The sequence below is a fragment of the Salvelinus namaycush genome, chromosome 17 (genome assembly GCF_016432855.1).
Source record: "Salvelinus namaycush isolate Seneca chromosome 17, SaNama_1.0, whole genome shotgun sequence".
Lineage (NCBI taxonomy): Eukaryota > Metazoa > Chordata > Actinopteri > Salmoniformes > Salmonidae > Salvelinus > Salvelinus namaycush.
This window is the reverse complement of record NC_052323.1, coordinates 30,342,369-30,357,895: the sequence shown is the minus strand read 5'-3', so window position 1 is coordinate 30,357,895 and position 15,527 is coordinate 30,342,369. Positions and strand designations below refer to the sequence as shown.

General features: G+C 40.6%; 1 protein-coding gene across 1 annotated transcript; it reads left to right on the top strand.

The window, feature by feature from the left end:
- Positions 1 to 6,281: 6,281 nt before the first annotated feature.
- Positions 6,282 to 9,903, top strand: mtnr1al (melatonin receptor type 1A like). The gene is made up of 2 exons (XM_039011983.1): positions 6,282 to 6,513; positions 9,101 to 9,903. The coding sequence occupies exons 1-2, from the start codon at positions 6,282 to 6,284 to the stop codon at positions 9,901 to 9,903; spliced, it is 1,035 nt and encodes a 344-aa protein (XP_038867911.1).
- The last annotated feature ends 5,624 nt before the right edge of the window (positions 9,904 to 15,527 follow it).

Genomic DNA, 15,527 nt, shown 5'->3' with positions numbered 1-15,527 from the left:
TTGATATGTTGCCTCCTGATAATACTAATGATGGAATGTTACTGTCACCATGACTGTTGATATGTTGCCTCCTGATAATACTAATGATGGAATGTTACTGTCACCATGACTGTTGATATGTTGCCTCCTGATAATACTAATGATGGAATGTTACTGTCACCATGACTGTTGATATGTTGCCTCCTGATAATACTAATGATGGAATGTTACTGTCACCATGACTGTTGATATGTTGCCTCCTGATAATACTAATGATGGAATGTTACTGTCACCATGACTGTTGATATGTTGCCTCCTGATAATACTAATGATGGAATGTTACTGTCACCATGACTGTTGATATGTTGACTCCTGATAATACTAATGATGGAATGTTACTGTTACCATGACTGTTGATATGTTGACTCCTGATAATACTAATGATGGAATGTTACTGTCACCATGACTGTTGATATGTTGCCTCCTGATAATACTAATGATGGAATGTTACTGTCACCATGATTGTTGATATGTTGACTCCTGATAATACTAATGATGGAATGTTACTGTCACCATGACTGTTGATATGTTGACTCCTGATAATACTAATGATGGAATGTTACTGTCACCATGACTGTTGATATGTTGCCTCCTGATAATACTAATGATGGAATGTTACTGTCACCATGACTGTTGATATGTTGCCTCCTGATAATACTAATGATGGAATGTTACTGTCACCATGACTGTTGATATGTTGCCTCCTGATAATACTAATGATGGAATGTTACTGTCGTCATGACTGTTGATATGTTGACTCCTGATAATACTAATGATGGAATGTTACTGTCACCATGACTGTTGATATGTTGACTCCTGATAATACTAATGATGGAATGTTACTGTCACCATGACTGTTGATATGTTGACTCCTGATAATACTAATGATGGAATATTACTGTCACCATGATTGTTGATATGTTGACGCCTAATAATACTAATGATGGAATGTTACTGTCACCATGACTGTTGATATGTTGACTCCTGATAATACTAATGATGGAATGTTACTGTCGTCATGACTGTTGATATGTTGACTCCTGATAATACTAATGATGGAATGTTACTGTCACCATGACTGTTGATATGTTGACTCCTGATAATAGTAATGATGGAATGTTACTGTCGTCATGACTGTTGATATGTTGACTCCTGATAATAGTAATGATGGAATGTTACTGTTACCATGACTGTTGATATGTTGACTCCTGATAATACTAATGATGGAATGTTACTGTCACCATGACTGTTGATATGTTGACTCCTGATAATACTAATGATGGAATGTTACTGTCGTCATGACTGTTGATATGTTGACTCCTGATAATACTAATGATGGAATGTTACTGTCACCATGACTGTTGATATGTTGACTCCTGATAATACTAATGATGGAATGTTACTGTCACCATGACTGTTGATATGTTGACTCCTGATAATACTAATGATGGAATGTTACTGTCGTCATGACTGTTGATATGTTGACTCCTGATAATACTAATGATGGAATGTTACTGTCACCATGACTGTTGATATGTTGACTCCTGATAATAGTAATGATGGAATGTTACTGTCGTCATGACTGTTGATATGTTGACTCCTGATAATAGTAATGATGGAATGTTACTGTTACCATGACTGTTGATATGTTGACTCCTGATAATAGTAATGATGGAATGTTACTGTCGTCATGACTGTTGATATGTTGACTCCTGATAATACTAATGATGGAATGTTACTGTCGTCATGACTGTTGATATGTTGACTCCTGATAATACTAATGATGGAATGTTACTGTCACCATGACTGTTGATATGTTGACTCCTGATAATACTAATGATGGAATGTTACTGTCGTCATGACTGTTGATATGTTGACTCCTGATAATACTAATGATGGAATGTTACTGTCGTCATGACTGTTGATATGTTGACTCCTGATAATACTAATGATGGAATGTTACTGTCACCATGACTGTTGATATGTTGACTCCTGATAATACTAATGATGGAATGTTACTGTCACCATGATTGTTGATATGTTGACTCCTGATAATACTAATGGTGGAATGTTACTGTCACCATGACTGTTGATATGTTGACTCCTGATAATACTAATGATGGAATGTTACTGTCACCATGACTGTTGATATGTTGACTCCTAATAATACTAATGATGGAATGTTACTGTCACCATGACTGACACAATGACGGTTAGAGTAATGTTTTTTGTTCTCCTTCAGAGGAATGCCAGAAGCCTTTTTGCTAACCGTCAGGAGTTTAAGAAATATGCAATAGATTTAGAGATCAAACCTGATGTGATATGTATTGAAGAAACATGGCTTAGACCACTTCTTGATTTTATTATTCCTGGTTGTTGTTCAATCACATCTGATAGATTAACTGGACAGGGTGGTGGGTGTTATACGTTCATAGGGGAAGGTCTTGTATATCGTAATATACCTGTCCCATCTGAATTTGAATGAGTGACGGTGGAAATCTACAGTTAAATTATTTTATTTATTTAACCCTTTATTTAACAATATTAAGTTACACAATTTTTACAACCCTTGTCGTCAACTATCTTTAGCGACGTTTGATGAAATAAGAATTGGGCTCTAGAGAGATATGGTGCGATGACTTTAATACACAAAGTAGTTTATGGGGAAACACACGTACAGATACGTGCAGGTAGCCTAGTGGTTAGAGCGTTGGTCTAGTAACCGAAAGGTTGCAAGATCGGATCCCCGAGCTGACAAGGTTAAAATATGTTGTTCTACCCCTGAACAAGGCAGTTAACCCACTGTTCCTAGGCTGTCATTGAAAATAAGAGTTTGTTCTTAACTTGACGTACCTAGTTAAATAAAGGTAAAAAAATACTAATGGTAACATTTTCCAAACCAGCAGAGGCGTCACGAAAGTCAGAAATAGCAATAAAATAAATCACTTACCTTTGAAGATCTTCCTCTGTTTGCAATCTCAAGGGTCCCAGCTACATAACAAATGGTTGTTTTGTTCGATAAAGTCCTTCTTTATATCCCAAAAGTCAGTTTAGTTGGCGCGCTTGATTCAGTAATCCACCTGTTCCACTCATTCAAAATGCATACAAAGGAATCCCAAAAGTTACCAATAAACTTCGTCCAAACAAGTCAAACAACTTTCTAATCAATCCTCATAATATGTAAATAAACGCTAGAATTTAAGACAGAGAATAGTATGTTCATTACCGGAGATAAATAACGAAGTGCGAGCCCTCATCCACGCACGCCACAAGACTACAGTCAAAATGAGAGCCACCTAGAAAAACTACAAATTCTTGCTAATTTTTCAAAAAACAAGCCTGAAACCCTTTCTAAAGACTGTTGACATCTAGTGGAAGCCCTAGGAACTGCAATCTGGGAGGATTTCCTTTTATTTTCCCATAGACAACCATTTCAATGGGTGGTGACCTCAAAAAAAGAAAAATCAGGATCTATTCTCCTCGGGTTTTTGCCTGCCATATCAGTTCTGTTATACTCACAGACATTATTTTAACAGTTTTAGAAACTTCAGAGTGTTTTCTATCCAATACTACCAATTATATGCATATCCTAGCTTCTGGGCCTGAGTAACAGGCAGTTTACTGTGGGCACCTCAGTCACCCCCCTATTCCTAAGAAGCTAAAGAAAGGTCGCTGGACCAAGATTCAAAGGTCAGATTAAGAAGGAAGAGGTGGTGTTTGCTTGATTGCGCTTTGGACATTGTACATTGATCTCGTCATTACATCTGGTTGGCAAGCATGTGAATGGTTTGTGTCTGGAGTAGGGCTCTTTTTTTATTTTCTCAGAAGTACTGAGTTAGGTAGTAGGATTTAGACATGTTGTAAACCGTGATTGACCACACTCCAGCACAGTAGGTGGCGGCATGCACCTTTAACGTTGGTTTACGGACCGCCATTATATCATAGAAGAAGAAGACGGACGTTATGACCAAAATTATCCTATTTACACGTAGTACATTTTGACATTAGAATAAAGGTTTTTGACTCACTTCGATGCCACATAGGCTGTTTTCTAAATGAGAAGTTGTTTTTTAAGGGGCAGTTACTCTTTAAGCAAGTAAGGAGTTTTTGTATGACGGCCAATGAGTGTCAAATTTAGTAAATTTAGCTTTTTTGCTACATGAGCTTTGTTTGAACGAATATACGTTTTGTAATACTTAGGTTGTTGTTGTTACGAGTGTACTGATATAAGTGTGACGCGCGCGTGACATCCTGGCAATTTTGAGAAAAAAACGATTTATCTCGGAGTTGTCCCTGTTGGAATACGAGATGGTCTATGTATATTCATGAGGCTGGCATAACATCTCACTCTCCATTGAATACAGGTGGTTGATGTCAACACCCCTCATCGAATATTCAAAAAAGTATTCAAATAACAAGATGTATCCACCAATCCAAAGAGGTGGGAACTTGACAGCTTGCCGTTCCTCTCTGTGGACAACAAATCTCATTGTTAGGGCGGAGACACAAGCATCTCATCACTATATCCAGTATCTCTGGTGGAGCAGCGTTTCTCGAACTTGGTCCTTTACTTTAGATACTTAAGTATATTTTAAACCAAATACTTTTAGACTTTTACTCAAGTAGAATTTGAGTCATTTTCTATGAATTACTTTTACTCAACGTATGATAGTTGGGTACTTTTTCCACCACTGGATGTATACATGAAATATAAAATGATCTGGGCACTCAGTTCTTCTCCCCTTGTTCTGTGCTGGTACCAAAGTGCCCTATATAGGAGTCATCCTGGTCTAAAGTAGTGCTCTATGTAGGGAATAGAATGTGAAAAGACATGGACATTCTGGGATTCAGTAACTTGCTACCTCTTTTACATTGACTAACCCATGCATTTAAAATCATTTGGAAGGTGTACAGTATTAAAGAAACATGACTGCAGTAGCTCTTCATAGAGGGTCATAGAGGGTAATAAGTTAGATGGAATCCGGGTGAACCATCCATGATCTGCATGTCTGACCATACAGTAGTGTGTTGATAATCAGAGTTAGTTAGTCAACCGAATAGAACTGATGACTTGTAGCTACTGCAAACACTGCATGTTTAAGGGGTGTGATTATAGGCAAGCTAACAGAGTCATTCAAACCAACTACACCAAAGTCATGCCGAGACTGGAAGAGAGGAGAACAGTTACATTCATGCAAAATCAAAATCATAATTCATTTACTTTATCTAAACTAGTGTTGTATACTAAATAATATGTCCAACCCTTAAAGTCATGTCATTAAAATGTAATAACAAAGGATTTTAGTGTCTACAATGATGACTCGTAAATAGCCTATTGAACACGTGATGCATTTATGAAGCCTATTATCCAGCAAGAGGTATCTGCAAAGTTACCATAATATAATCTCTGAAAATACTCAATTTTATGACAATAAAATATTAGACTGCAGCTTTTAAGTTTGTCATTAATCATGTTTTGAGCACACATAGTTGTTGTTGGTTTTTCTTAGCGCGGGAGGGGTGCTATGGCAGGGGAATAGCCTTAACTTGCACGGTGAACGTACCGTGTGCTGAGGAGAGCCCAACATCAGCAGCAGCAGCAGCATCATCTGAAAACCAAGGTGAGGAAAGCAGAGACTTTCTCACGCACAGGAGTGACAGGAGACAAGACAACACCGACGCTAAAGCGGAGATACGGAACGGAAGGCATAACTATTGCGCACCACCGGATTGATAGGGAGAAAGTGGGGATACTAACCGCTCGAGGTGGGAAGGGTGTGGAAAAGTTCGCTGTGTGCGCGCCATCAAGATAATTTGATGAATGAAGGATTAAAGATTCCAGATGAAGGAAGAGGTTTATGAATACATTGTAGAGATTTACTGTTTCTATCACCATGGGGTTCTGTCACACAATTTTGCCAATGTGAGAGAATTCAATTACCTCTGCATGCATTGACTATTTGCCTACCCATGAATAAGCTGTTGTTCCAAGTTTAAAAATAAGAATTTGCTAAAATATCATATTTTTTGGGTTCTAATAATTTATTCTCATTATAAAATATAATGATAAATTACAATTAAATCTGCTATTATTCCATTTCAAATCAAAGTAGAAGAAGACAACATTCTTCTTTAAGAAGATTAGTTATCCCGAAAAATAACAAATTACTTTTGTGCATTCACTGACTGGAAGGACATACAACTTAAACTCAATGCAAGTCGTCATTGAAAGGACAAGGACCATGCAGGACATATTGTCCCTGACGTTAAAGGATGAAGTGAGGACGGTTGAAGATACTGTGGCCCCTAGAAACTCTTCTTCACAAGGGGATGGCAGGGACACAGAGAGGCATCCTTACCCGTTGGTGGTCACTCTACTGGCAACAGTCCTGATCGTAACTATTGTGGTAGACATTCTGGGGAACCTGCTGGTCATCTTGTCTGTCTTCAGGAACAGGAAACTCAGGAAAGCAGGTAATAACCTATTGCAAGTAGCCACCCAGTCTGTTTTTTTTCTGTGTTGTTAGTAGTACTATATTACTGAGGTATCTGTGTTGTTAGTAGTACTATATTACTGAGGTATCTGTGTTGTTAGTAGTACTACAGTACTGTGGTATGTGTTGTTAGTAGTACTACAGTACTTATATGTGTCGTTGGACAATTTCATTTGCGATTGTGATATTATGTCATGCCTTCAGAAGTGCTCATCTCCGTTTCTGATCAATTAACTTCATCCAGTTATATTTTCCTGAGCATCGTGTCCAACAGAGAGGATTGTAAAGTGAAGACAAATACAGTATATTCATATAAATAGAAGAATAGTTGATTTATATTTATATGGATACAGTATCCAGTGATTCACTCAGTGGTGTTCATATCCTTTCTTCAACTGATTTGAAAAGCAGATAGTATTTTGTTCTGGTTTGGGCCACACGTTGTCAGACAGAAACACTGTTGTTAATACGTTTTGACCCTTTAACCAGTGCAGTTACTGCAGGCATAGAGGACATGGACCCTGGTTGTGCTGCTTCATAACTGAGATCATCAGCTGCAGGTCACCCATCACGACGTGTCACAACAGGCACAATTCAATTTACTTCCTGAAGTGAGCGATCCCTATTGACTACTGATTTATTGAACCTTTATTTAACTAGGCAAGTCAGTGAAGAACAAATTCTTATTTACAATGATGTCCTACACCGGCCAAACCCGGACGACACTGGGCCAATTGTGCTCCGCCCTATGGGACTCCCAATCACGGCCGGTTGTGATACAGCCTGGATTCGAACCAGAGAGTCTGTAGTGTCACATCTAGCACTGAGATGCAGTACCTTAGACGCAGTGCCTTAGACCGCTGTTTAACTGTACAGCACATCTGTGAGTGAATGCGTCAAAGTGTTGAGTTGGCTATTCAGTGTGAACTATGGCGAGGCAGAGACATGATGATGCAGTACTTCTGTAAAAATCCTGCTCTTTCTTGCACCGGGGGACATGAATCCACCTACCAAGCTAAACCTCTATGCAGCCCTCAGCTCAAAGGGCATACCAGGCATCTGAGTACACTGTAGATGTCCACGTTGGGGTTAATTAACTCAGTTTTCAATTCAGGGTATAGGATTTCAAAATTCAGGCTCCTATGTAGGTGTCACCTCAATGAAAGTTCTGTTTTCTACAAGCATATCTTACGGCTCTAGAGAGACATTTTTAATTATCGAGACAATAAGGCTGTGTTCACACAGGCAGCCCAATGCTGTTCTTTAGCCACTAATTGGTCTTTAGACCAATCAGATCTTTCGTAAATAATTGGTAATTGGGCTGCCTGTGTAAACGTAGCCTAAGATACAAACTACCTAGACACACTATCAATTGAAAAGTTGTAGGGAGAGGGAGGCTATTTCAGGGAGTTCTACCCCCTTGTTTGATAACCTTATTACGTTACAAATAAATTCACCTCACTCTTTCCTCCTCTCCTTATCCTCATCTTCCTCCCCTCTCATCTTCCTCTTCCTCCCCTCATCCTCGTCTTCCTCCCATCTCCTTTCTAGCTTGGCCTTGTCACAGGTAATTACTTGATTATTAGTAAAGTTCTGTCAAAGACAATCATGTAAAGACAATCGAGCATCGTCTCTCGATGTAGATTCACTGGCAGCCTTCGCAGAGAGAGAGAGAGAGAGAGACAAAGAGAGAAAGAACAAGGAGAGAGGAGAAAGAGAGAGAGAGAGGAGAAAGAGAGAGAGAGGAGAAAGAGAGAGAGGAGAAATAGTGAATGTATGGATTTGTATGAATACCATCCATCTATCAGGACACTGATATTACTATCTGACTGGAAGCAATATTTCAACTCATTAGACTCCGGTTCAAGTCAGATCGTGTGTCTGACTCCAGGGGCTATTCAACTCACAACGTGTAAATGTCATGTTTATGTATTATGTTATTGCACACGTGGATGGGATGCTGTGAATTAAATCAATGAATGAAATAATCTAGCACGCAAGCACTAGCTGATGCTGAAATCCTGGGGGTCTTCATTAACTATTTACAATTATTATCATGTAGTTTTAACACACAAGTCAGTATGAGAATTAACAAGGATCCTCAAATCCCCTGGTCTTTCGCTATGTACTGTACATACTAATGGGAGTTTTATGAGAGTTTGGCAAGACAGGAATGATAACAGGGTCTTAAGGATATACCCTTAGAAAAAGGAACTATAGTTCATTTGGAGCAACCAGTACATATTAGATAGGGTAGGATTATTTTCCAATAATTATTTGATTTATAACGTTTTGGTGATATTGAATGGTTTTACAAAGAGGGTGGGAGACCTCAAACTTCTACTAATGAACGGTCACAGAACAGAGCAAAACGGACTATTTAATCTGAGGTATCCTCTGCCCCATAGGAAATGCCTGTGTGGTGAGTTTGGCTCTGACAGACCTTGTGGGTGGAAATGTATCAATATTTTATTGTATTTATTCTGTTTTTAGATTATAAATGAATATATTTACAAAATAAAAAATGGCAGCCCTTGTTTACTGTCCTAACACTCTCTGCCCTACAGGAAATGCCTTTGTGGTGAGTTTGGCTCTGGCCGACCTGGTGGTGGCGATCTACCCTTACCCTCTGGTTCTGACAGCCATCTTTCACAACGACTGGATCGCCGGGTACACCCACTGCCAGATCAGCGGCTTCCTGATGGGCCTGAGCGTCATCGGCTCCATCTTCAACATCACCGGCATCGCCATCAACCGCTACTGTTACATCTGTCACAATCTGAAGTACGACAAGCTCTTCTCCAACCAGAACACCATGTGTTACGTCATCCTGGTGTGGGCGCTGACTGTGCTGGCCATCGTGCCCAACTGGTTTGTGGAGTCTCTGCAGTACGACCCGAGGGTCTACTCGTGTACCTTCGCCCAGTCGGTTAGTTCCTTGTACACCATCACCGTGGTCGTGGTTCACTTCATCCTCCCCATCAGTATCGTCACGTACTGCTACCTGAGGATCTGGATCCTGGTCTTACAGGTGAGGAGACGGGTGAAACCGGACACGAGGCCCAAGATCAAACCACACGACTTCCGTATCTTCCTGACTATGTTTGTGGTGTTTGTGTTGTTCGCTGTCTGCTGGGCTCCGCTGAACTTCATCGGGCTGGCGGTGGCTATCAACCCCAGACTGGGTGTGAATATCCCTGAGTGGCTCTTCACAGCCAGCTACTTCATGGCCTATTTCAACAGCTGCCTCAACGCAGTCATCTACGGAGTGCTCAACCAAAACTTCAGGAAGGAGTACAAAAGGATAGTTCTAATCATTTTCAAGTTCCACTGCAGAGGGTTCGCTAGGGCTTCGGAACAGCACTGCTGAGGGTTCCAGAGGGTCCTGGAACAGAACTGCTTAGGGTTCCAGAGGGTTCTGGAACAGAACTGCTTAGGGTTCCAGAGGGTTCTGGAACAGAACTGGTTAGGGTTCCAGAGGGTTCTGGAACAGAACTGCTTAGGGTTCCAGAGGGTTCTGGAACAGAACTGCTTAGGGTTCCAGAGGGTTCTGGAACAGAACTGCTTAGGGTTCCAGAGGGTTCTGGAACAGAACTGGTTAGGGTTCCAGAGGGTTCTGGGACAGAACTGCTTAGGGTTCCGTAGGGTTCTGGAACAGCACTGCTGAGGGTTCTGGAGGGTTCTGGAACAGCACTGCTGAGGGTTCCAGAGGGTTCTGGAACAGAACTGCTTAGGGTTCCAGAGGGTTCTGGAACAGAACTGCTTAGGGTTCCGTAGGGTTCTGGAACAGCACTGCTGAGGGTTCTGGAGGGTTCTGGAACAGAACTGCTTAGGGTTCCGTAGGGTTCTGGAACAGCACTGCTGAGGGTTCTGTAGGGTTCTGGAACAGCACTGCTTAGGGTTCCAGAGGGTTCTGGAACAGCACTGTTGAGGGTTCCATTGGGTTCTGGAACAGCACTGCTGAGGGTTCTGTAGGGTTCTGGAACAGAACTGCTTAGGGTTCCAGAGGGTTCTGGAACAGAACTGCTTAGGGTTCCGTAGGGTTCTGGAACAGCACTGCTGGGGGTTCTGGAGGGTTCTGGAACAGCACTGCTGAGGGTTCCGTAGGGTTCTGGAACAGCACTGCTGAGGATTCTGTAGGGTTCCGGAACAGCACTGCTGAGGGTTCTGGAAGGTTCCGTAGGATTCTGGAACAGCACTGTTGAGGGTTCCAGAGGGTTCTGGGACAGGTAAGACTGAGACTAAAACACTGTGTCATGATGGGGGATGAGTCAAATGATGATGTCCTGGTCAAAGTCAGAGCTGTTGGTGATGTCACAATTAACTGTCAGCTGCAAGCTTTGACTTACAAATTCTGAAACTTTGGTTTTGATCTCACACCTTTTCCATGAGTTGTCTGTCTTGCATTTTCCCTGGAGGCGTTTTAGTATGGATCTGAGTGTAATGAAAAGTTGAATGCCAATCTGTTGAAGTACATTGTTTGGTCATGATGGAAATCAACATCGTTACAAATGTTTTTTACTGCACAACTCAATTCAAATACATATTCAGATTTATTTCATAAGCAATAGACTGCACTTCCATTAAATACCCCAATCCTACCTATCCCTGTAAACAATGTCCAATTCAAACTCCACACATTTGCTTCATAGAAACAAAGAATGAGGAACAGAAAACAAGAATTAATTAATTAATTAAAAATCGGAAGTTTACATACGCTTTTGTTGGAGTCATTAAAACTCGTTTTTCAACCACTCCACACATTTCTTGTTAACAAACTAGTTTTGGCAAGTCGGTTAGGACATCTACTTTGTGCATGACACAAGTAATTTGTCCAACAATTGTTTACAGACAGATTATTTCACTTATATTTCACTGTATCACAATTCCAGTGGGTCAGAAGTTTACATACACTAATTTGACTGTGCCTTTAAACAGCTTGGAAAATTCCAGAAAATGTCATGGCTTTAGAAGCTTCTAATAGACTAATTGACATGATTTGAGTCAATTGGAGGTGTACCTGTAGATGTATTTCAAGGCCTACCTTCAAACTCAGTGCTTCTTTGCTTGACATCATGGGAAAATCAAAAGAAATCAGCCAAGACCTCAGAAAAAGAATTGTAGACCTCCACAAGTCTGGTTCATCCTTGGGAGCAATTTCCAAACGCCTGAAGGTACCACATTAATCTGTTCAAACAATAGCACGCAAGTATAAACACCATGAGACCACGCAGCCGTTATACCGCTCAGGAAGGAGACGCGTTCTATCTCCTAGAGATTAATGTACCTTGGCGCGAAAAGTGCAAATCAATCCCAGAACAACAGCAAAGGACCTTGTGAAGATGCTGGAGGAAACAGGTACAAAAGTATCTATATCCACAGTAAAAGAAGTCTTATATCGACATAACCTGAAAGGCCGCTCAGCAAGGAAGAAGCCACTGCTCCAAAACCGCCATAATTTTTTTTGCAACTGCACATGGGGACAAAGATCATACTTTTTGGAGAAATGTCCTCTGGTCTGATGAAACAAAAATAGAACTGTTTGGCCATAATGACCATCGTTATGTTTGGAGGAAAAAGGGGGAGGCTTGCAAGCCGAAAAACACCATTCCAACCGTGAAGCACGGGGGTGTCAGAATCATGTTGTGGGGGTGCTTTGCTGCAGGAGGGACTGGTGCACTTCACAAAATAGATGGCATCATGAGGGAGGAAAAGTATGTGGATATATTGAAGCAACATCTCAAGATATCAGTCAGGAAGTTAAAGCTTGGTCGCAAATGGGTCTTCCAAATGGACAATCACACCAAGCATACTTCCAAAGTTGTGTCAAAATGGATTAAGGAAAACAAAGTCAGTGTATTGGAGTGGCCATCACAAAGCCCTGACCTCAATCCCATAGAAAATTTGTGGGCAGAACTGAAAAAGCATATGCGAGCAAGGAGGCTTACAAACCTGACTCAGTTACACCCGCTCTGTCAGGAGGAATGGGCCAAAATTCACCCAACTTATTGTGGGAAGCTTGTGGAAGGCTACCCGAAACGTTTGATCCGAGTTAAACAATTTAAAGGCAATGCTACCAAATACTAATTGAGTGCATGTAAACTTCTGACCCACTGGGAATGTGATGACAGAAATAAAAGCTGAAATAAATAATTCTCTCTACTATTATTCTGACATTTCACATTCTCTAAATAAAGTGGTGATCCTAACTGACCTAAAATATGGATTTTTTTCTAGGATTAAATGTCAGGAATTGTGAAAAACTGAGTTTAAATGTATTTGGCTAAGGTGTATGTAACCTTCCGACTTCAACTGTATTTGATGCGTCACAATACTTCATTATAAGGTCCAATGGGATCTCACTGGTAACGTGGGATGGGAATATCAATTGGCCAATTAGCTGCAACTACCCAATCCTAGGTCCAATACAATTTGATTTACTTATTTAATTCAAATAATAAAATATAAGGAAACAATTAAGGGAATGTTTCGTTTTTTTCATAGTTATTAAAATAGCCAATGAAGAAATGTGTAAGGATCGACGCTGGAGACGAGAAGCAAGTACAGGGAGTGAACATTTAATGAAACAACGGACATGAAACAGGCACAGGAACCGCGTCTGGACAGGGGAAAAATAACGACATCAACGCTGACACAGGGAACAAACTAAGTAGCAGACAGAAATAGAGGGGGTAATCAACAACGTAATGGAGTCCATGTGATAATGGATATTTATAATGGATATTTGACTCTGTCCATTAAACGGCATGTAAGGTGCACATGTTAGAACGGTGTTTTCCCACAAATTTCATTTTGAAACATTCTCGCACAGGCCTACCGCTGTGTGTACATTGCTGCGCATAAAACGTGACGAAATAATACTTGATCAACATTTGAAGCTAAACCTTCTGATTGGTTCCATCAGCCTTATTCATTAATAGAGCGTATACCTCCACTACACTACTTTGATACGCATTGTGGGGATTAAGAAGTGAGTATAAGAAATGAATGAATGTTTACATCTATTGTTTACGTGTCAGGCGTACGTATTTGTTTACATATAATGTTTTTGTTACGTATCACGTGTATATGTCTATCCTGTGAGTTATTTGAATGTCCTGGGTAGCTTGGTGAAAAATATGATTATTATGAGAATGTACCAGTTTTGTTGACATTATGCTTTTTTTTGTGCAAATTATCATAAATTCATAAAGATGATGGAGAATGGTATTTATGACTTTAATAAGTTTGATGAGAACATTTTGTGTCTAAGATAATTCAAATCAGTTTTAATAAAGATGTCTTGTGGATGTGCTGTTTTTTTCTTCTCTAGCTTTATATGTATTCGGAAAGTATTCAGACCCTTCGACTTTTTCCACATTTTGTTACGTTACAGCCTTATTCTAAAATGTATAAATATTTTTTTTCTCATCAATCTACACACAGTACCCCCCGAAAGCAAATTTATTCAAAATAAAAACAGAAATACTTTATTTACATAAGTATTCAGACCCTTTGCTATGAGACTCGAAATTGAGCTCAGGTGCATCCTGTTTCCATTGATCATCCTTGAGATGTTTATACAACTTGATTGGAGTCCCCCTGTGGTAAATGCAATTGATTGGACATGATTTGGAAAGGCACACACCTGTTTATATAAGGTCCCACAGTTGACGGTGCACGTCAGATCAAAAACCAAGCCATGAGGTTAAAGGAATGTCTGTAGAGCTCCGAGACAGGATTGTGTCGAGGCACAGATCTGGGGAAGGGTACCAAAAATGGTCTGCAGCACTGAAGGTCCCAAAGAACAAAGTTGCCTCCATCATTCTTAAATGGAAGAAGTTTGGAACCACCAAGACTCTTCCTAGAGCAGGCCGCCCGGCCAAACTGATCAATCAGTGGAGAAGAGCCTCGGTCAGGGAGATGACCAAGAACACGATGGTCACTCTGACAGAGCTCCAGAGTTCCTCTGTGGAGATGGGAGAACCTTCCAGAAGGTCAACCATCTCTGCAGCACTCCACCAATCAGGCCTTTATGGTAGAGTGGCCAGACAGAAGCCACTCCTCAGTAAAAGGCACATGACAGCCCAATTGGAGTTTGCAAAAGGCACCTAGACTGTCAGACCATGAGAAACAAGATTCTCTAGTCTGATGAAACTAAGATTGAACTCTTTGGCCTGAATGCGAAGCATCACGTCTGGAGGAAACCTGGCACCATCCCTACGGTGAAGCTTGGTGGTGGCAGCATCATGCTGTGGGGAGGTTTTTTAGTGGCATGGACTGGGAGACTAGTCAGGGTCAAGAGAAAGATGAACAGAGCAAAGTACAGAGAGATCCTTGATGAAAACCTGATCCAGAGCGCTCAGGACCTCAGACTGGGTAGAAGGTTTACCTTCCAACAGGACAACGACCGTAAGCACATGGCCAAGACAACGCAGGAGTGACTTCGGGACAAGTCTCAGAATGTCCTTGAGTGGCCCAGCCAGAGCTCGGACTGTACAGCGAAGCTCCCCATCCAGCCTGACAGAGCTTGAGAGGATCTGCAGAGAAGAATGGGAGAAACTCCCCTAATACAGGTGTGCCAAACTTTTTTTTTAAATAAAAAAAACAGTTTTTGCTGTGTCATTATGGGGTATTGTGTGTAGATTGATGTGGGGAAAAAACGATTAAATCAATTTTAGAATATCTATGATGCATTGTGGGTAAATGGTGACTGACGCTCTGATCTACAAATAATAGGCTGTGTTCGAGACCATCAAATCCATGATGCATTGTGGGTAAATTGTGACTGACTGATTTACAAATCACATAGTTATTTAAAGTGATTTGTAGATCAGTCAGTCTCGACTTGCCTTTCAAGTCAGCTGCAATGTCCAACGTGCCCATAATGACTAGTTATTTATAATTTTTACTTCCTGCTTGAACGGCTAATAGATACACATTTAATAACAGGATAATTAAACATTAGTCACCCCAAAGCCCTCTCTCTATGTC